Genomic DNA, 22,805 nt, shown 5'->3' on the forward strand with positions numbered 1-22,805 from the left:
TTCTAATTGGCATAACCAGAGATTATCCAAGTAAATGTGAGTAATAGATTGGGATAGATAATGACAAGGCAACCAGTTCTAATTTTTAGGTATTCCGGAGCTGATCCTACAGAAATTAGTTGTTTGTAATTACTTAACCATGGAAGATACACAGAAAAATAATTTGTGGGAAATATTCATTCTTTATGACTAAATTAGCCACTTCATTCTCCTTGTGTGCCAATCTACATGTGGAGAGTAATGAAAATCTCCACCCCATGTACTCTGGAAATCAGCCACATCAGCATAAGTGATGTATTAATTCTTAGCTGAGTGAATGTCAGTGAACCATAAGAGAATTTTAAGGTCTAGACCAACTCTCACTGATTTAAGGGCCTAAGTTCCACGTATCTCTGTAGGGCAGAATCAGTCAAATAGGGGAAAAAAGGGGAGGGAAAGAATGGAAATATAACTTAGTTTTACAATTGTTGTTCTTGGAGTTACATCTTTATTTGTCACTGATATAATATTAAATGTTGTGAACCAGCAATTTATTTTAACCAAGAAAGATCAACACAGCTCAGCAGGACATTGTGCTGCTTCTTCTTCTAGGCATGCTTATATCATGGTAAATACAGTAAATTCACGAATACAAGCCGCACTGAGTATAAGCTGCATCTCTGGGTGTTGGCAAATATTTCGGTTTTCGTCCATAAATAAGCCACACCTGAATATAAGCCGCTCTGTCGTTCGCAGCGAGGACCCGCATGCAACAAAGTTGCCAAATACTAACAAAACTGCGGCATGGCGGGGGGTTTACTGGCTCAACTAAGCCTGTGCAGGCTCGGCCCGCTAGGGGCTGCTGACAGGGCCACAGCTCGGTGGTGCTGCTCGGGGCTGGCCGCCACCTCTGGGTTCGCTCGCCCCGGCCCCGCTCCTGCCGCGGCGCTGGCCGGGCATGGAGCACCCCCTGCTCCCGCCACGGCGGCGGAGGGCGGGGGCAGAGCACCCCCCGTCCTCCCCGGGCCGCGGCAATGGCGGCGCGCCCCCCACCCCGTCCTCCCCGAACCATGGCAATGGCGGCGCAGGGCCCCCGTCGGCTTCCCGGGCCCGGGCAATGACGACGCGGGCTCCCCCCCTCCTCCCCAACCCGCGGCAATGGCGGCGAAGGGCCCCCGTCGGCTCCCCGAGCCACGGCAATGGCGGCACAGGGCCCCCGTCGGCTCCCTGGGCCGCGGCAATGGCGGCGCCCCCCCCCCGTCCTCCCCTGGGCTGCGGCAGAGGAGGGAAGAAGAGAGCTCTCCCGCCTCTCTCCCCGCCCCCCCGTGCTGCCTGCAGGGAGCCAGGGCAACACAGTAACACTGTAACAATCGCGGAATGCCGGCTTTTACTGGCAGGTGCTTGGCTCGGCGCCCTGGCTGGCACGTCTGGGGTTGTAAATGTCAGAAAATTATTCACAGATTAGCCACCCCCGACTATTAGCCGCACTTCCGGGTTTCCACCAAAATTTTTGTCAAATTGCTGCGGCTTGTATTCGTGAAATTACTGTAATTTGTTGTGTTGGATAAGTGTGTGGAACTGTCTTCTCTGAGTCTTCCAAATTGCATAGAAGTGTAACTAGAAATCTCTGGTATATTCCAGACAAGAGGGTTGCTACCTAGTGGGATGTTTTTCAACATACATTAAATTATGGTTTATAATACAGGTACAGACACTCATAATTTGGTTTTATTTTACAGCTACTGAAATAAGTAACTACATTATTAAATGTTGCAATTATATTAAATAATTATATTGAGAACCCATTGATAGGTCTGGAAGTTCCCAAATGTGGTGACAAATATGCTCTATTTTCCATCTCTGTATTTGTGCAAAAAAATTAAGAAGATTTTGGACAAAAGTAAGAAAAGTTATGTAAGATAAAGTGAGTGGAAGCCTCAGTATGAGGCATTATTTTCAAGTTCTTTTTATTGCATTATTTGATCTCTTCCTTTAATGATAAATACATTGGATTTTGATGGTCTGTAAAGTGATCAGGGCGTAATTAACTCATGCCATTGACCAATGAACTGTTTCTACTTGCTGGGATCATTATTTACTGAAAGCAGGTGTAAATTGCGAAACAGTGAAACTATCTTGCACAGATGTTATCCATATGGAAACTATTATGTTATGGTTGTTATATTTATGTTATTTTTTCCCATAGAATGCATTTGATTCAGTGGTGTTTAGAACAGTCTTCTTGTCTTCATGCAACATGTTATTTTCAATATTAGATTAAATGTGAAGTCTGTAAACCAAATTCTTGCTGCAGTTGAGTTATAGTACAAGTAAGAACATTGTCTGTCCAACAAATTTGAATAGTTTTTGCTTGAGAGAAAAAAAGACTAACTGAATGTATACTTCTGTATTAAGCATATACAGAGTTCTGTTTTAACCTGAATCATGTTCAATTAAATGATCACTGTTAGAAAAAGTTGAGATATACTGTAGAGCTGAATGAACAATGATACTGAGAAAATTTTGGGGCAAGCAAGAGCATGTGAGCCTGCTGAGCAGTCGACATGGACTCCTGCAACAAAAGCAGTGGGGAACAATTCAATATTAGTGTTTCACTGTATCCCTAGAGTAGTCTGCATGTTTCTAGCTGAAAATCTTTCTCCTATGTGTTTTTGGTGCTTTGAGGGATGTTTTTATTTTTAAGTTTTTTTGTTGATGATTTTTCTTTTGTTTTTTGTATTTTTGTTGTTGTTTGTTTTATTTTGTTCCGCTTTTCTTTGCCCATATTTTGAACGCAAATCATTTAGGCAAGTCCTAAAAAAATTATGGTGAGATTTAAAAGGTTTTCTTTTTCCATCTCAGGGAATTCCTGGAATTCCTGGAAACCAAGGAGCAAAAGGACAAAAGGTACTATTAGTTATTCAAAACACAGTTAAAACCCATACTATATACACCCATTCCAGACTAAGAGTTCAGGCTTAGAGTAGAGTTTTCATGATGGGGATTTATGACATCAAATCCTACTGTAAAATAATGGAGACAATTCATTTTATATTTAAAATCTCTTATTAGGTTTTATTTTAACTATTCCAGAATGAATGAATAGTTTAAAAGGAACCATGCTAATTTCATAATACATTGAGAAACAATTTTAACTAAATCTGCATAGTTAAAGAAGATACATTAAAAAATGTTAAGTATACATGCATTAGTCACAGAATTTTTCTCTTTATATTAAAAATACAGGGTGAAATTGGACCGCCAGGTCAACCAGGAGCAAAAGGGTCACCAGGAGATACTGTAAGTTCAAAATTGTGTTACTATGAACAAATGATTGTGATGTTGTCATTCTCTGCTTGTCATAAACAAATATGCAATGGCAAATACAGGAGCAAAATAGCATTTGCAGGTTGGAAAGACAAGGCTATGGCAAATATAAGTTTTTAGCTCAGTGACATATTTAAAACTTGGAAATTCTGGCTGAAAGCTGTGAAATGTTTTTTTCTCTTAGCCTTGCCATTACTTTAAGCTTCTTAATATTTTGGAAAGAGGTAAGAGTACGTTTTTATAGGTTCTTGGATTTTGACAGTTGTTGAGAGATTGTATTTTTCAGTTTAATACTTGTCTCATGATATGTCTCCCGTCTTTTTTGGAGGTCTTTCCCTATGAAAATCATCCTCTGTGAACTTGCAGTAATCAGGCTGGTTTTTATAATTTAGCTAGAATGTTAAAGAGCTTCATCAAGAAAGACAGAGGACTAAAAGGTTCACTTTGAGATCCTTTGCATCCTTTTACTTCAAGGTTCCTGTCATCAAACCAAGCGAGGCACAAGCCACCACAATACCCCTGCAGTCACTGAAAGTGGGAAAGAATGGTCCCTAAAATATTATTCCTGTAATGCAAGGAAAGGTAGGTACTAAAATGGTCTTAACACTGTGACAGTACCGACGATTGAGAAATTATTATCAAGGCCTTTTTAGACAACCACTGAGTATTCTGTATTTCTCCTTGAAGATATAAGTATGTACTACTTCTACTTTTAACACTCCAAAGTGACATCAGAATCCCCTTTGTCTATCTAAACAGATAAAAACCAGCCTGATTACTGCATGTCAACTTCTCCTTCCCCTTCCCGTTCCCCTTTCCCTTCCCCTCCTCCTTCTCCTCTCTTTCTCCTTATTATTCCTTAATAAAGTATATTATCAATTACAAGTGATGTAGACAGAAATTGAAATTAGTTTGGGATTTTAAAAATTCTGGGCTACTCTGTCATCCAGTAAATTTAGAATTTCCTACACAGTGTACACTTACCCCCTATCCAAACAGTATCTCTTCCTTTTCTGATTATCACAAGCACAATCACTACAATTGTCAGAAATCCTTTTTTGTATAAAGAGAGTACACTGGTTAGTTTTCTTTTCATGAGCTTAGAGGACTTTTCCAGCTACCTCCTACAGATCTGTGGAAAAAATAGATTTCCTTGACAACCAGTTATTGCAGTTGTCCAGATCAAATTTGGATGAAACACTACCTGAACTGGAAGCTCAAATGTCCCTACTCTTAGTTAACACATGAACATTTGTTCTCTCACCTGTGCCTCCTAACTATTTTTATTTCCTGTTACTGGAATTTTTTTCTCCATTTCTTTCTGAGAAAAGTTGAACAAAATGCCAGAGGGAGGGCTATATCATCATTTCCAATAAAGCCTTGTGGGATTCCAGAGTTCTCATATTTATTTAACTCACCTACCATATTTTCTTCAAATTTTATTCACATAAATAACATCTGGTTCATGATACACTTGAAAATAATTTATTCCTCTTTCCTGTCAATTTATGTAATGTATTTTTTGTCACCTGATAAATTAAATAGGAGACTGATGCATGGAATATCTGAATATGTTATATGGCGTTAGGGAATTTAAACCAGAAAAGATAGTGGGATTTTCCTTGTATTAGTCACACTGAATATGTTTGTTCCAGAAAACACAGATGGAAAGCTTGTGGATGGTCTATTAATAGCTTGGGAAAATTTTTCAGTAAGTTCTTCTTCGGTAATGACTATCCCTATTTCATTGCCAACATCAGCAATTTATAAGAATGCTACATTTTATGTCCTTGAATTGTTCTGTATTTTTGTTCAGGACATTCTCTTCTCTTCTAATTTTATATAGTATTCAGATTATGTTCACAAACTTTTCCTATATTGCATCTGAAAGTTTCTTTCTTGCAGTGTGCTGATTTAATTTAGCAGTCTTTATGTAATTTTTTAAACAAAACAAGTTAAATATGACCTAGTAATGGAAGTGCAAGGAAGAAAACCAGGAAAATTGATTTTATTACTCCTTTTCCTGTAGATGTATTATTGACCTTTAATTAAAATAAATGTACAGTAATTTCACGACTATAAGGTGCACCCTTTTGACTAAAATTCTCCCTCGAACCTGGAAATGCGCCTTATAGTCCAGTGCACCTTTTCTGATGTACAAAGTTGTGACATTTGCCACCCTGGAAGTGCGAGCTGCGAGCCGAGCCGGGACCTGCAGGAGGCGCGGCCGCCGCGCGCGGAGAGAGTCTGGACCTGTGGGATGTGCGGCTACTGCGCAGGGAGAGAGCTGGGACCCACAGGACCCGCGGCCGCCACGCGGGAGCCAAGACCCGCCGGGAACTGCAGCCGACGCGGGGAGCCGGGACGCAGCCGGGACCTGCAGTCGCAGGGAGGGACCCGGACTGCGGCTGGTTCGGGATTGCCTTGGTTCAGGGCTGCTCGCCCTCGGCTGGGATCTGGTGTGGTCGCCCTTCTCAGCGTGTCCTCTGGTATTGGTCTGTCTCTGTAGTCTCCTGGGAACTGCTCTTCGTTTACTCAACAGAAGACGTGCTAACGAGTATTGCACTCAGCGTCTGTAAGCACCTAATTACCAGGATTACATAACAAAGGGCATTTCATTACACCAAGGGACCTGGTTGTCCCCTCAGGTGTTGCAGCCAGCAGGAGCAGCGAAGCCAGATAGCACCGCCAGGGCTGTCGTCCCAGGTTTGAGAAGAGTGAAGGGAAAAAAACTCCCCCAAAAAATTCCCTAGCTGCATCTCTATTTCCATGTTGTTTTGCATGGTTGATTGCTTTTAATCTAAAATGTGCGTCGTAAGCTAGTCTCCTCTGTGGAGCCATGCCGAGCTCACGCTCGCCGGTAACACTCACCCTCAGTAACGCCTTCACCCCCTGCGCAGGCAAGAAGCTTTTCTCTGATTGGTTTATCCTGGTCAGAAATGCGGGATTTGTCTAAATCTCCACGCCCAAACAATCCCAGGGGGAAGCCGGGACCCGCGTTTCTGACCACAATAAACCAATCAGAGAAAAGCTTCTTGCCTACCCGTGGGTGAAGGCGTTACTGAGGGTGGTTCTTAACAGTGAGAGTGAGTTCGACATGGACCACACCAGATCCCAGCCGCCAGCGAGCAGTCCCTTCCCACGGGCAATCCGGCTCCCTCCCCGCGGCTGGAGCTCCTGGCTGGTCCCGGCTGTGTCCCTGCTATCTGCAGGCGTCTGCCTCTGCTTTCTGCCCGCTCTCTCGGGGCTGTATCCCCGTTGTCTGCCAGCTGCCTGCCTCTGCTTTCTGCCCGCTCTGTCCCAGCTGTATCCCTGCTGTCTGCCTCTGCTTTCTGCCCGCTCTGTCCCGGCTGTGTCCCCGCTGTCTGCCTCTGCTTTCTGCCCGCTCTGTTGGGGCTGTATCCCCGTTGTCTGCCTCTGCTTTCTGCCCACTCTGTCGGGGCTGTATCCCCGCTGTGTCCCCGCTTTCTGCCTCTGCCTTCTGCCCACTCTGTTGGGGCTGTATCCCCACTGTGTCCCCGCTGTCTGCCTCTGCTTTCTGCCCACTCTTTCCCGGCTGTGTCCCCGCTGTCTGCCGGCTGCCTGCCTCCGCTCTCTCCCCACTCTGTCCCGGCTGTGTCCCCGCTCTCTGTCGGCTCTCTCCCAGCTCTTTCCCGGCTCCCGCCTGGCAACCGTGAGCAGTGGGCAGTCCCGAGCCACGCCAGCCGGTGTCAGCGGCGTGCAGGCGTGCCGGGCCCTGCCTGGAGCTGCATTTAAAGGCTACACCAATCTGTTAAAATGTTTCAAATTTCAGCACATGCCAGTAAACCCGCGATGGCGCGATTCTGTTACTAATTCGTTACTTTGTTGCGCACTGCGCGGCTCCTCACTGCAAAACAAAAGTGCGCCTTATAGTCCAGTGCGCCTTATCTGATCTACAAAGTTGCGAAATGTGCCGGCTCCCGGGGAGTGCACCTTATAGTCCAGTGCGCCTTATGGTCGTGAAATTACAGTATTTTCTCATTTACCTTCTCTGGTGTGTGCTTGCAGGTCAGTGTGGATATATACACATAGTTAATTTAATTTTTAAAAAAAGAAGCTATTCTGTACATATAGTGTTTTTGTTTTGTGTAAGATAAAATGAATGAAGGACATTTTTGGTGAGCATATGCCACTTCTGTAATCCAAAGATTGATGTTTCACTAGAAATGTTCTAGTGAGGTGGTAAGAGTGTCTATGGCCTAAAGAATATTTGTTGTACTTATTGTTGGAAAGTTTTGGTGACCAGTATTTTTTTTATCATAAAACAGACAAGATTTCATTTGTGGTTAATTTGTATTGATCTTTGGCTAATGGTAGAGCACAGGTGAAATAACAGAAAACTGATGAAATTCTGAAAACCATGGCTACAGAGAATTACTTCTTGTTTTTGTCCTGAATTTTCTCTTCTGTTGCAGAAACAAAGACACCCTTTTAGTTTTAGCAAATAAAGTTTGATTTTTTTGCAAAACTGACTTGTTATCTGCATAAAAAAATATATCTGGTTTTGATTGCATGTAACTTTTGAAAGAAGTCTGAGATAATGTGATATTATTACTAAATAGAAGGTGATTGTTTTTATTTATATGAAAGCAAAGATTAAATAACAGTTATATGTTAAATAACAGTGAATTTTGAAAATATTATTAGTTTGAATAATTGATAACATTTAATCTCTGACAAGTCAGATATCCAGGCCTTATTTAATTGTTTGACTTTCTGTGTCATGCTTTTATTTTATGCTGCTTCTTAAGCACACCCTTATAGCCAATTGTATTTCACAGTATTTAAGCAAGTCTAAGTAAAACAATAATAATATGTTGCTTTTATTGATGCATGCAGTTCTAGACTAAAAGTGAAGTGGGATGAAGTGGTGAAAAATGCAATTGTTAATACCAGATGTGGAAAATACGATTAATGGGAATTCCTTCCTGGAAAGTATGATTTCAAAGAAGGATTGCTTTTCTAAAGTGTAATTGAGACTAGCTTTAAACAGAAATAAAGGAAGTCAGCTCTTTGATGATTTAATACTCTTTAACTCTTATTTTATGTAGGGAACATACAGCTAAACATACCTCTATGACCATGATTCCATTCAAGGAGTCCAAGAGATGGTTTTGGCTTTGTATATGTGCTGAATTGTCATGATCTGAAATGGCGGAAACTATTGGGTCTTTGAATGAGCAGTTTAGCTCTGAAGATTTTACAGAAGATGGAAAGTGGCCCCAAAAGTTAACTGCTCCTGATAAATCTCCACAAAATTTGCACAAGGAGTCAAGTCATGGCAGCCTTTAAGGGACACAGGTCAGAAAGGAGAAGCAGAATTATGAAATGCCACAAATACTTTTGCTGGTATTGGAAACCCTAAACAGAATCCAAGAAACTTTTGTGTAACTTACAGTTATAACTAAGGATGCATTACGACTGGGTCTTGAGTTGCAGATTTTTTTCTCTCAGGAGTATTCCATGACAGTACTGTTCTTTTCTCCTGTATGTTTTTTTTTCATTGCACAGTAGCCCTTCATTAGACCATAGAAGGTCTAAATAATCCACTGTATTATATCAAAACTATAGCCTGTATATATAAAAGACACCATATTTATGTTTATTTCACTAAAGAAATAGAATAATGATGCTACTAATACAATACCAAGCTCATTATTCCCCTGTTTTAGTACAGAAATGTCTCTGTCTTTTTCATAAACAAATAGGGTTTGATGGGACCAGAAGGTTCACTTGGTCTACCTGGAGCTCCTGGGCCTAAGGTGAGTGTTTGAGTCAATTTGCTTGTGACTTCGATACATGACTGCCATGCACATTTGATGTCGACAGTGCCAGGATTTTGCAGCTCATTTTTTGGTGTATTGAATATTGGTGAGCAGCTGTATGATTTTCCCTGAGTCACCTTCTACAATAGTTCAGTCTCAAGAGAGGTTAATATAGCTCAATAATGGTGCCTGTCATCCCGTGGGGTTTTTAACAATTGGAGAAATGATCATGAGACTGTTTCAGCTTTAGAGTCCTGGAAAATGTTCTGCAATGCTGGAAACGAGATAATTCTCAGTATACATCTCAACTTTCCCATGTTACATTTATTTATATTTTAATTGTGTTAAATAATGTTATGTGCTGTTTCTTCCACCCAAGGAGCCAAACTTATTTCAGATGTAACTTTATTGATTGCACTGCAGCTACAGCAAGAACTAATTTTACCAATGTTCTCAAAAGCTAAAATAAATACTACAAATTCAGATTGGTTAGTGTAGCCTTTTAATTTAATCCAAAATTAATTTAAATTGTAAGTAAGCGTTGAATTGTGTCCTAGAGAATATTTAAGAATCTAGAATCCATTTCTCAAATTTTGCATTTACATTTAGATCCCTTCCCCCCATACATTATTTTACATCCAAAATGATGCATATGACTATATGCATTTATTTATAATTGTGTACTGACAGTAGCATTTTTTTAAGTGTCAATGTTTTCTATGGTCAAGAAGATTGAATACCTATGATACAACTAAAAATTAATTCACTTTATTTTTGTCTGTGAAAAAGGCTTCTATTTTATATATTTATCTTGCTTAGAATATAAGCTATTTCTTAGAGAATCGTTCTTAATAAGCTCATTCTTACAGAAGTCCATAATGAAGTAGTCAATAAATCTTATATTTAATGCAAATCCTCATGCTGAATATATGTCTAATTCCATAGTCTGCAATAAAAGCCAAAACATAAATAAATATTTTTACTTAGATAATTAAATAAGATGAGGGAAATGTGAAGTCAGTACACACAAACTTGATGTGACTGTGAGAGGCAAGTGAGGCAGGTGGGGATGGGAGAGGTGCGCAGAGGCTGGGAGATCAGGTTTTGTACCTCTTCTTTCCTGAGAGAAAGTAATACCTTCGGGCTACGTGTAATGGAGAAAAACTTCGGCCTTTCAGTCACTACCTGTGCCTCTTTTTAAGAGGCAGTTTCTCAACTGTGTCTGTTTATGTTTGCTAGTCATAGCACACGTGACAAAACATAATGATGTGTCAACCACACTCCTGCATTGTTATATAGGGTGATAAAGGAGAACCAGGAGTACAGGGGAAACCAGGATCATCAGGAGCCAAGGTAAATATGATTCTGGAAGTGTTCTAGTTCAAGAAAAGGATTAATTTACTTTTTAATGATTTACTAATTTTTCATTATATCCCCTGGTTAATTATAAGACAGTTTGTTTCACAGTAAAACAGTAGTTAATATCACATTGCACCAGAATCCATTTGATGACTTATTCTTACTAATTTTATACTAGATTGTAGGTTGTGAACATCAGATGTTCATTAAATTCAAACCTGCAAACATTGTCATTACTTGAGGTAGTATTTTTTGTGTAATTTTGAAACGCCGACTGTATTAAAAGACAATATAGATACTGGATGTGCTCTCTATATTCACCATCCCTTCAAAAATCCTTCAGATATTTAAATCGTCTTCAGTTATGAAATTTTAAAATATCATATTCAAAGTGTATCATGTGGCCTTGAGAAACATTCAGTGTGTGTTTTTACACACAGAACATCACTGACACAAAGCTATTGTATTACTCAGGGAGATCTAGGAGTACCAGGAGCTCCAGGTGAACCAGGCTACCCAGGCATTCCTGGTACCCAGGGATTAAAGGTAAGTATTTTTTCCAGTTTTACATTAATTGCATCTTTTTTTGGAAGTGCGTTTCTTATAAGTGATCATTATTTAACTAAATCCTTTCTCTAAATATATCATTATAAGATAACAGTTGGACACATTTGAAGCAATAATATTCCCATCCTAAAAATTTTCTTCTGAAAGATAAAGCCCTTGATGTGAAGGCATTTGTGGTTTGTTGACCTTGAATGAATGCCAGGTGCCCACCTAGCTGCTCTATCACTCCCTTCTTAAGAAGGACAGGGAAAAATCAAGAAAATAAGATGGGAGAAGGCTCACAGGTCTAGATAAAGGCAGTTTAATGAAGCAAAAGGAAAGACCATGCATGGAAGCAAAGGAAAACAAAGTATTTGTTCTCTGCTTCCTGTCAGCATGTATTGTCCCGCCAATTCCTGGGAAACAGAACTTCAGTACACATAGAGGTTTGGAAGACAAATATCAAAATAGTGAAACTTCCTCTCCTTACCCTTGCCTTTAGCTTTTATTGCAGAGTGAACATCTTATGGTATGGAATATCCCTTTCAGTTTAGGTCATCTATCCTGGCTATGTCGTAGAATTATAGAATGGTTGTGTGGAAAGGAACATTAAAGATCATCTAGTTCCAACCCCCATGTCGTGGGCAGCGACACTTCCTTCCACTAGAAGAGGTGCCTCAAAGCCCCATCCAACTGACCTTGAACACTTAGAGGAAGGAGGTATCTACACCTTCTCTGAGCAATGTCTCAGTGCCTCACCACCTTCTACATAAGGATTTTCTTCCTAATGAACCTAGTTTCAGTTTGAAGCCATTCCCTCTTGTCCTGTCATTATAGACTCTTGTGAAAAGTACCTCTCCAGCTCTTTTCTAAGCCCCTTTTAGGTCCTGGAAGGCTTCTCTAAGGTCTCCCCAGAACCTTCTCTTCTCTGGGTGAACAACCCCAGTTGTCTCAGTCTGTCTTCATGAGAGAGATGCTCCAGATGTCTAATCATCTTCATGGCCCTCTGCTGGACTTGATCCAGCAGATCTGTTCCTTCTTACGTTGGTGGCCCTGGAGCTGAACGCTGGTGGAGTCTCAGGAGAGTGGAGGGGGGAGAATCATACCCCTTGCCCTGCTGGCCACACTGCTTTGGATGCAGCCCAGGATGCAGCTGGTTTTCTGTCTGGAAGTGCACCTTGCCAGGTCATGTGAAGTTTCTCATCTATCAACGTGCACAAGTCCTCTGCAGGGCTACTCTCAATCCCTTCTCTACCTAGCCTGAATTTGTGTCTCCACCCAAGATCTTGCCTGGCCCTAGCTTGAAGGAAAAGGGGGGGGGGATTTGGAGAGGCAGCCTTGATGTTGCAGGGCAACAATCTGCTCAGCAATACCCAAAGCACTGGTGTGTTATCAACACCTTTCTAGCCACCATTGCAAAGCACAGCACAATGAGTTCTGCTATGGAGAAAATGAACTTCTTCTCAGCCAGACCTAGTATAGCATTAGAGGAATAGAATTAAATCAGGCATTTCACTTTCATAAGAAGAGAAAAGTTGAAGGGTAAAGAGACAATAAGATAAAAAGGTGGTGTTATAATTAAAGCTTTATGAAAACCCCATGCAGAAGTATTCCAATAGAGTTCATCTTCTGCTCCAGAAGGCACATGTTTCTTGTGTTTCATATACGTCTTACATATGCTAGAGTACTTCACATGTCAGTAGACACATATATGGCCATGCCTTACATTGACTAGAGCATGGAGTCAGTGTTATTATAATAGTTTAATTAGTTTCATTATCACTATATATTCAATATCTAGGGGTTGTATAAGGCACATGTACTAAGACAATAATATTTTCTGAAAGATGATTTTGTTAAAATTTACAAAACTTCCCTAAATTTTAAACCGAATAAGCCTTTGAATAGGTCATTTATTTTATATGAAGAGGAAAGTTAGCTGGAGTTACAAGTCCAATGACAAACTGGAATTGTTCAGGAAGAAAAGCACATTTTGGGTGTCTGACAGTAGAAGTGAAGTCTTTCAGCTATAGATGATTTTAAAATATGAAACAACAGAATGTTTTACATTCATGTACAATACAGCAAAATACTACAACTGGCATAAATATCGTCTTATGTTCTAGGATTTTCAGTCAGAAAAATATTTACCATGGCAAAAATCTCCACTATTATTAGACATTTAACTACACATTCTTTTATTTTCTACCCCCCCAAGAAAATCCCCAACCAAACACACAAAGTTTTGGCTTTTACAAGAAAACTGACAAAAAACAGAGCCAAAAATCTCCATTCTAATTTTTTTCTTTATTAAATTAAGTTTTTCTCACTCCCTATAGATATGTCTTTTGTTTCATGAGCTGTGTTAATGGTTCAGCGTTTTAATTTATGTGTATTTAAACATGAGATGTCAGAGTTATATAAGAGCCATCTCTCTTAAGTTTCCTTTTCAATTAATGAAGAAAGGTAACCACATTTTTGGAGTACATATTTTATACCTCTGTTGTTAATTGGAATGAATAGTTTTCATGCGCTGCCTGTTTCTCTCCAATGTCAATTAAATAATTTTCAGAGAAGTTGATAAAACCACATACCTGACTTCTAAGTACTGTTTACACCCTCTGATTGCCAATCCCCTCACTGTTATTTACTTCAAACATTTTGAGGCAAAACAAGTGGGTAGAAATGAAACTTAGTCCTTAAATATTTTTATTTAATTTAAATATATAGGGTTTTGTGATGAAATATACAGTAATTTCACGATTACAAACTGCACTGACTATAAGCTGCATTGCCGGGTGTTGGCAAACATTTCGTTCTTTGTCCATACACAAGCCGCACCCAATTATAAGCCGCTCTGTCATTTGCAGCGACGACCCGCGTGCAACAAAGTTGCCAAATAGTAACAGAATTGCGGCATGGCAGGGTTTACTGGCTTGGCTCGGGCCATGAGGGCTCGGGGCTGCTGATGGGGCCAGGTGGCCCAGCTCGGCGCTGCCGTTCAGCGGAGCCACTCAGGGCCGGCTGCCGCCGCTGCTGGGCTCGCTCGCCCCGGCCCGGCGCTGTACCGCGGTAGCAGAGGGACACGGAGCCCACCGGCACCCATGGCGGTGGTGGGAGGCGGGGATGGAGCCCGCTGGCACCCACGGCGGCGGCAGGCGGGGACGGGAGCCCCCTGCCTCCCCCCGAGCCGCAGGACCAACAGGAGAGAGCCCCTGCCTCCCCCCAGGCTGCTCTGCCTGAAGGAGGGAGCTCCCCCACCTCTCCCCCCTGCTGTGCTGCCTGCAAGGAGTGGCTCCACCCGCTGCGCAACAGAGTAACCAATGTGTAACAATCGCGTAAATACCGGGTTTTACTACCAGGTGCTCAACTTGGCAGTTTGCACTGACTCAGTTTGCACTTCCCAGTTTGAAAATGTCAGAAAATTATTCACGTATTAGCCACTCTTGAGTGTAAGCTGCATTTCTGGTGTGGGAGCAAAATTTTGGTCAAAGCGGTGCGGCTTGTAATCGTGAAATTACTGTACTTTTTTGTTAGTTTTTTTTTTGCAAATCTTCTGCGTGCAGTGGTTCATTCAGCTAAAATTTAACCCATGAGAAACATTGCCTCCCTTCCTGTCTGCATCCTCTCCACCCCCATGCGCTGAGTAGATAAAATCCTGCTGGATTTACCACCTCATTATGTTGTATTTTTTACTTTTTTACTTGGTATGTGAGTATCCACTTTCTTTTTGATAGTTGTTTGAATGACAAAGGCCTTTCTTAGTATAGCTTTCTGGATTTCTTTTTGTGTATATGGAGATAAAGGGATTTGCTTTCTTTCAGTATAACAAAAAAATAGATGTTTCTGTCGTAATTATTGCGTTAAATTAAAGCACAGACTGCATGTTTTTGAGGTGACTCATGTTTAAATGGTGACCTTTCTTCTAATATTTTACAGGGAGAGAAAGGAAACCAAGGTGACACTGGTATCCAGGTATATCAACTTTGTTTTTAATGAAATCATCTAGCTTTGCTGTTTGTACAAGTATTAGGTATTAATTCAGACAGGGTTTTTTTAAGATTGAACTCCATGGAAGGTTAACTTGAATAGCAGCAGTAACTCTCCTTCAAGGAAATCTGCCCAGTATGGCCAGCATGAGTTTTCAGCTGCATTTCTGTGGGCTGAGCAGGCTGTTGGCATTTGGTGCAGAGCTGTGTGGTTCAGGTACAGGGTTACAGGTTGTGCTGCTGCCCCAGAGGCCAGGGACATCACCCAGGACTGTCACAGGATGTACTCTGTCCCTGCCTGCAGGGCACTGCAGGATCACCGAAACAGGGTCGAAGTAACTCCACCTGGCCTCTGCCTACCTACTTTATGATTAGCATGTGGCATTTTCCTCCTTGTTATCTAAAATCCTGGAAATACCTACAAGAAAAAGAAGAGTATCCTATTATTACTTGGATCCTGGATTGGTTCCTCAGCATTCAGGATAGAAATTTTATTCTGCACAGTTTCTGCTCTAATCTCTTTGAAGAGTAACTTTTCAGATTGATTTGTCCTGGCTTTGAATGAGATTTTAGTATTTAGCTCCTTGCATTATTTTTTTGATCCTTTAATTACATGTACCAGATAAATCTATATTTTATAAAATGTGCTTTTTTTCTGAAGGGACTGAAAGGAGAAAAAGGAAGACAAGGAAATCCAGGCTTACAGGTACTGTTAAAATAGTGATTCTACTTTGAGGGAGCCATAGTGATCCCAGTTTGAGGGTATGATATGTATTTGTTTCTTAACACTTCTTCCATCAACACATGTAGATCTTTGCATCAGGTGAAATATATTTATGTACAACATGATAACCTGTCTATATAAATTACCTGTTAAATACTCCCAGTGTTTTTAAAATAAAAAATGTAACACATACAGAGAAGATGGAACAACACTTCTCTCAGCTGTGCATGCTTGAAGGATAAGAGGAAATGCACGAGTTGGAACACAGGAACTTGATATGCAGGAAAAACATTTTGCTTTGAGGGTGGTCAGACACTGGAGCTGGCTGCTCATAGATATTGTGGCAAAACCTGTCTGAACAGCATGCTGAGTTGATCAAGCTCCATCTGTTCTGCAAAGGAAGTTGAATCCAAGGAGGTCAATTCCAACCTACGTATTTCTGTGTTCAGTGATTTAATATCTTGAGAAACAGGCCATAAGTGCATTACTTTTATTGTAGTAAAACCTTAATTATAGAATATTTTTATAGAACAGTTGTAAGTAATATAAAATGCAGATAACAACAAATAGTGTCTTTGGTGTAAAGGTTGTAAGAGTGATACTTGAGATGTTAAGATTTTGCATGTTTCATGCTACACTTTCATATAGTTCATTACCTCCTAGACTATACTGGGAGTCATTATTGATGTCTTCTGTGCTCATAAATTACAGATGTTTCCTGTTTCTGCTGAAAATAAGTGAGATCCAGTTGTTTCTCTTAAACTCTAGACCAGAGCATTATGATGGTGTCATAGTTGGCTTTCTTGTTATTCTGCAGAAAATAGCTGCTAGTATTTATAAATACTTGTTAACTGCATAATCCATGTCATGTCTAAACAGAGAAGTATTTTTTAGAGGTACATATCTAAAACTAGACTTGGAAGGAAGCCATAGTTGCTTTTTTCAGAATTACAACATTGATACAGCTGCCCGTCTAGCCAGATGGACTCAGTTCCTGGGGATTCTGGGCAGGAGATCTAGACTGAATGTTAGCTAACACTCTCAGAGATACGTAGGTTGAAAATAGTTCATTATTAAACCTGAGCAGATTTTGAAAAAAATAAATAGTTTAAACTAAAAGATGGGTCATTGATTTCACCAAATGCAATGTACTAGACTAATGTTTTACAATTTAAACTTTCTGGTTATTAATTTAGCAAATAATGGAGAATTTCTTCATATCTTTGTTATTTTAGTCATAAGGGAAAACAAAGTGATAGTGAAAGAAAACATTTTTTTTCAGATAGAATGATGCAACTGAATTGCTGTTGCTTGATTGCTTGCTTTTTTTTGGAGAAAGCAGAAAAAATAATACAGACTGAGTCTAAAATTGTTTCCCATGCTTATCTGGTTTGGTCAGCAACCAAAAAAAATCAGTCATTTAGTAGATAATACAAAATCTCTCCAAAAATTGTCAAGACACAATACAGATTTCCTTGTCCAGAAGAATGAATCAGAAGAGTGAACTGCCATCTTGTCATGAGACATAACGGAACCACTTGGCAGAAATTACACCAAAATAATTTGCTAGCATGCAAAATCTGCCTTATCACAGAGTCTGTGTTTCAAAGACTCTGAAATTAATTTCTACCTAGTAAGACAGTATTAAACAGGTTGAATCAGGAGTTTACTTCTGCTAGGACACGTGATTTCTTTTGTAAAGCAAATGAGGTTTTGTGTTTTATATTATGTTTATATGTTTATAATAACGTGTGATATATTCCCAACTTCTCCTCTTGGTACATGATATTAAAGCTAATACTGAGGTGTTCATTCACCTGATATGTATTTTTCATCATTATATGCAGTTTCATTTTGTAGCAATCAGAGAATCTTTAAAAATTAACATTTGTGATTAATTGCTGAAAACAAAGGACAAAAAATATTAATTTTTGATTCCAGGAAATTTAATTCAGCCTGCATTTTAAATTTCTTTTTCATCTTATTTATTAAAGGGAGTAGAAGGATTGAGTGGAGAACGAGGCGAGGTATGTACTTTTGCAATGATAGGTATAGTATTACAAAATCATTCCATTGTTTCTGCAAATTATGTGATCTGTAAAATGTATGTATAGTCTTACTTCTGTGCTCATGGGTATATAAGCAACAGAGGAGAAATTGAAAAATATCAGAGAAAGAAGTATTAGTTATAAAGAGGCAAAATGAGATATACATTTCATTAAAAATTATTGAAGCCAAGCGTACACTTTAAGAGAATTAAAAAGCTGAGAAACCAACCAGCAAAAAAAGAGAGAAAGAACTGATTACACAGAGAAATAACTAAAGAAAATAACTTAAGAAAAATAGTCATTGTACTGCATGTTGTTTAAAAATTGATATCTAAAATATTAATTTTGTTGGTTATTACATATTTATTTTAATGTTTTGTAAAATCAGAGTATACACTGCCCCATTAATCTAATTCTCCTGCAAATTTAATTTGTTCAACCTTTTTCCTTAAAGCGTTGTTGCGTATCAATAGCTGAATACATTAATTGGAATTTCCATTCTCATAATGAAATTATTTTATCCATTTTAACATATAAGTTTTTTCATATGCTTATGTGAGTATTCTAGGAAATACTTCAGTTTTGGTTTGGCTTATAGGTGTTTTGCTAAATTATTGCCAAAACTCGTAAAAGATTCCTTGTATGCTGTTGAGTTAGTCTCCTTAAGTATTGTAAATCACAGCAATAAAATATTTCTTCGGGAAATTAATTTTAATAATTTCTTACTATGTATTAAACTATAATAATGTCATTGTGTTTACTTATCCAACCTATAAAATTAGTTTATTTTCTCTTTCTATAAAATACGGTTTTTGTTAGACTTGTGATTTCTAAAAAGTTTCTCCAGCCTGTAAGTCTCCTTTCTTTGCTTTTCTTTGCCAATAGCAAGGATCAGCAAACAAGGCCTAGCATGGATGTGGTTGAGCATTAACAGACCAAGATATACTGCAGAAAATTTCCCCCCTACAGTTTCAGTTGTTTCTTGGCAAGTTCTTCGGACAGTTCTGCTGATGTTTCCAGCATTTTCTCCTGGTGTTTTTAGGCTGGCTTCTTGCCTCTAATGTTGTTCTACAGTAGATGCTATTTCCCCAGTATTCTCTGGTTCTTAATGACTTCTAGCCCCTTCAACATTTAGTTCAAATAGCTCAGCTTGCAAGTCTTTAGTGTAAATATAGTGCAAAGGGGTAAAAGGAATTAAAATTGTAAAGGACCAAAATAAAACCCCTCCTAGCTATAAACTCAACATGATTTCAGATCTCAGCACATATAGTTTCTAGTATAGCCACAGGTAGCTACATAACCACCATGTGTTTATCTCCAAGCCTTGCTGACTATTTAAATGAAACACAAACACCTTTGCAGTTATGTACTAGAAATGAGCAAGTACAAAAATTTACATGAGGGAATTTAAGACGATCCCTTCTCTGTGACTACAATATTCAAGATGACAATATCAAGAAAATAAATTACAACTGCAATTTTGGAAGAAGTTGTATCTGAATTAATGTACGACTTTTTGAAGGTATGGACTGCTGTTCAGGTCATGCCCCTGAACTGGCCAGTACTCCAGCAGTACTCTTAGGCACTTGACTGACATCTGTCACATTTTGTCGCATTTCTCTGTTTCTGTGAGAGCATGAACTACCTGTCTGATTTCACTGGCTAGCTCATAAAACTGATTAGTCTGACACTGAATCTAAAGCTTGTTACCCTGTAGTAATTCATTTAGAGAATTCGAGGCATTTTTACTAATATAGACCAAGACAGGAAACTTTGAATTTTTCTGATGTGAAGAATTTTCTGATGTGAAGATAAGTAATATAGGATATGTCACGAAGTAATATAAATACCATAATTTAAAATTCAGTGTAAGTCTGTTGAGACCATATGCATGAGTATTTCTTAAACTTCTATTATTCTCTTCAATAAGTTTGTCATATATAATAGTCCTGTTCTCACAATTCCATCTAAAATAGTTGGAAGTGGAGAAAGAGAAGTTTTCAACAACTGATAATGTTATGCAGAAACATAGGACACTGACTTCAATCTTGGGCACATAATAAAGTTTTATTGGCTCCAGAGCAGGGAAAGAGTTCCATATGAACTATTGCAGTGGGTAATTCCATACATAGAACCATTGCTTTGGTGAAGATATATCGAAATATTTTTCAGCATTTTTTTTACCTTTTCCAGTGATGCAAACAGACTACAGTTACTATCAATCAGATGGAAATAAAAGGAAGTAAAAAAAAATCCATAACTGAAATAATTTTTCCCTATGTCTTATACACTGCAGAGATGAGGTAAAAGGCTTGATTTTTATTGTAAGTTAATATTGTAAGGAACTTCAGTGATGCCAGAATTTCTCATCCAGTTTTTCTGTCCTTCCAAGGATTTTAACATACTATAAAAAATTTTCTGGTTCTGAGGAAAAAGTGAATAAAACCCTTCCTTCCATGTGTTAATAATGAACAGTAAAATGGGGTTTGAAAGCTAGAAAGTTAATTTATTTCTAGTTTTCTTTGGTAATTTTATCTGAAACAGCTACTGAGGAATCTGAAAATTTCAGTACATTTTAGCAAAATAGATCTCATCAATATAAAGTTAATTTTCACTGATTTCACATTGATTTTATGAAGAACTTCAGCAAAGATTTCTCAGAATGTTTGTTTGGTTCTGCCTACCTTCCAAATGGTCGGTGAACTTACAGTTGGCTTTTCATTGATTTTTTGTTCCAGAAAGGTGAGAAAGGAGATCCAGGCATTCGAGGCGTCAGTGGACAAAAAGGAGAATCTGGTGTCCAGGGTTTGATTGGACCTCCTGGTCTCAGAGGTCAGCCAGGAGATAGAGGACCCCCAGGACCACCTGGATCAGATGGAAAACCCGTATGTATAGGACTTCAAACTTTTCATTTCGTGTGCCTTAAAAACCAGAAAGAATTGCATGCTCTGTTCTCTGTTCAATTCAGGCACGAGAATTTTCAGAAGAGTTTATTCGACAGGTGTGTTCAGATGTACTCAGAAGTAAGTTTGGAAGTTTCTTTACTGTTGTTTCCTTATTTGAAGTGCTAAAGAAGTTTCCTGATAATTACAGAAGCACTTTTTTGAAAGCAAGCTCCATATTGCTATTTATTCTTGTTTTCCTACACGTATGGAACTATATTTCCACATCACAGGCTCCATACTTTACCATCTTGTTTCTAAAGGTATTATATTCTCTTAAGAGAGGGAACTGGTTTTGTATTAGTGATTGGGGGCAATACTTTTATTTTTACAACACTTTAAGCAATTTTTTTTGTTTGAATTCTCCCAGCCCAGTTGCCTGCCATTCTCCATAGTGGAAGACTACAAAACTGTAACCATTGTCAGTCCCAAAGTGCTCCCCCAGGACTTCCAGGACCACCAGGTCCAAGAGGCCCTGAAGGCCCAAGAGGGTTTCCAGGTTTACCAGGGAATGATGGCATTCCAGGGCTGATGGGCATGCCAGGTCGCCCTGGGGCTCGTGGGACAAGAGGTACAGTGTGCTTATGTCACAGTGCTATGTCTTGGTTTTCTGCTTCTGTTTTGAATGGGATTAATGCAGGGTAGAGTAAGAGAATAGCTGGGCATGTTTGGCTGAATGGAATTGTGAACATGGAGCAGTGTGGATGTTTCAGCACTTTCAGAGAACATGTGACAGAAGAGAGAATACAGAAACACAGCCAGATAGTTATTGTTCAGTTCTACTATAGTCAAACTCTGTTGTGATCTTTTTGAAAGTTCTTAGTCTCATGTAAATGTTTCTACCTGCATTAGATTATTTTTTTTGATCAAATATGCCTAGATATAGATTTCAAAGTATTTCCATGTCTTCTGGTTTCTTTTCTTCCAAACTTGTTTGTTTGTGCTATTTTAAGGAACAGTATTTATTCACTGGCCACTTACTATCTCTGCTGATTTTTGACATCCAACAAATTTTTAGACTCCCTTTAATTTCCTGACTTTTTGTCCTTTTGTTCTCTTTATTTCAGAAGGATTTTTGCTCCTTTCTTTATGATTTTTGTAAACATTCTAGATTCTTTTTAGGCAGGTTCAGTTTTTTTAGTCTGAGTTTTTTCAGGCAACTCAGCTGTCCAAGCATTCCAATTGATTTCTGTGATGTATTTTCAAAACTTTATGTTAACTGCACGTATATAGTCTGGAACTAGAGCAAGAGACTGAGTGGAGTCAATAATTTGGTAACTGGTAGTATCAAAATAATCTGGAAAGCTGTGTAAAATAACAACTAGCTAGTAATGTGCAAATGGTAAGCGGACAAATTATTGGTAAATATTTGCTCTCTTTTGACTTACTACCTGTGACCTAGCACACCAAATTCATCTTGTATGTAATGATGATTTGCCTGTTGTACTTTTATTATTTAATCTCCAACAGGAGAATATGCACTTTTCCCCTGGAGCTGACACTAACAGTTCTGGTTATTCCATAAAAGTTGGAAAAGTAGATAATGTATCTATGAAGAAACTGAATTTATTGGGCTGTAATAGTATAAGAGAGCTCATATTTTGACTCTCACAGTATTTCTTTGGTGGAGATTTACTTCTGCTGTGTATTTTGTGGAACATATTCTATATATTCTGTATTGCACAGGAATTATGATGAAAAACTTACACCTCCTTAATACAACATATTAAAAACTTTGCTGATAAGAAGGCAATGACAGCAAATTTCTTAGTTACCTATAATCTATTCCCTCAGCTGATAGTGGCTGTCTACTTAACTGTTGCTACATCAACTCTACATTTTGTAGAAATTAGCATAGTTTAGAGCCCAGTCACACTGTGCAGAAAAGACCTGTTTTGTATCCCATTATTTGCTCCTGAAATATTACATATTTAATTCAGTAAATATTATGAGATGCTGATTTCTGACATCATTTGATGAAAATGATGTGCAAAGATATGCATGTGTTTGCTAATTCACAGGACTGCCAGGGAAGAATGGTGCAAAAGGCAATCAAGGAGTTGGCGTTCCTGGAATCCAAGGGCCCCCAGGACCTCCAGGTGAGG

At 39.0% G+C, this 22,805-nt stretch overlaps 1 protein-coding gene across 1 annotated transcript in view; it reads left to right on the top strand.

Annotated features, from left to right (window-relative positions):
- COL21A1 (collagen type XXI alpha 1 chain) overlaps nt 1-22,805 on the top strand; it is a 98,647-nt gene that overhangs the window by 73,590 nt on the left and 2,252 nt on the right. The window contains exons 19-30 of the mRNA XM_033056778.2: nt 2,842-2,886; nt 3,226-3,279; nt 9,036-9,089; nt 10,392-10,445; nt 10,926-10,997; nt 14,937-14,972; nt 15,648-15,692; nt 17,705-17,737; nt 20,497-20,643; nt 20,727-20,781; nt 21,071-21,271; nt 22,722-22,799. Of these exons, the coding sequence (XP_032912669.1) occupies nt 2,842-2,886; nt 3,226-3,279; nt 9,036-9,089; nt 10,392-10,445; nt 10,926-10,997; nt 14,937-14,972; nt 15,648-15,692; nt 17,705-17,737; nt 20,497-20,643; nt 20,727-20,781; nt 21,071-21,271; nt 22,722-22,799 (874 nt within the window). The remainder of the gene's footprint in view (nt 1-2,841; nt 2,887-3,225; nt 3,280-9,035; nt 9,090-10,391; nt 10,446-10,925; nt 10,998-14,936; nt 14,973-15,647; nt 15,693-17,704; nt 17,738-20,496; nt 20,644-20,726; nt 20,782-21,070; nt 21,272-22,721; nt 22,800-22,805) is intronic.

This window comes from Catharus ustulatus, chromosome 3, assembly GCF_009819885.2.
Source record: "Catharus ustulatus isolate bCatUst1 chromosome 3, bCatUst1.pri.v2, whole genome shotgun sequence".
NCBI classification, from domain to species: domain Eukaryota; kingdom Metazoa; phylum Chordata; class Aves; order Passeriformes; family Turdidae; genus Catharus; species Catharus ustulatus.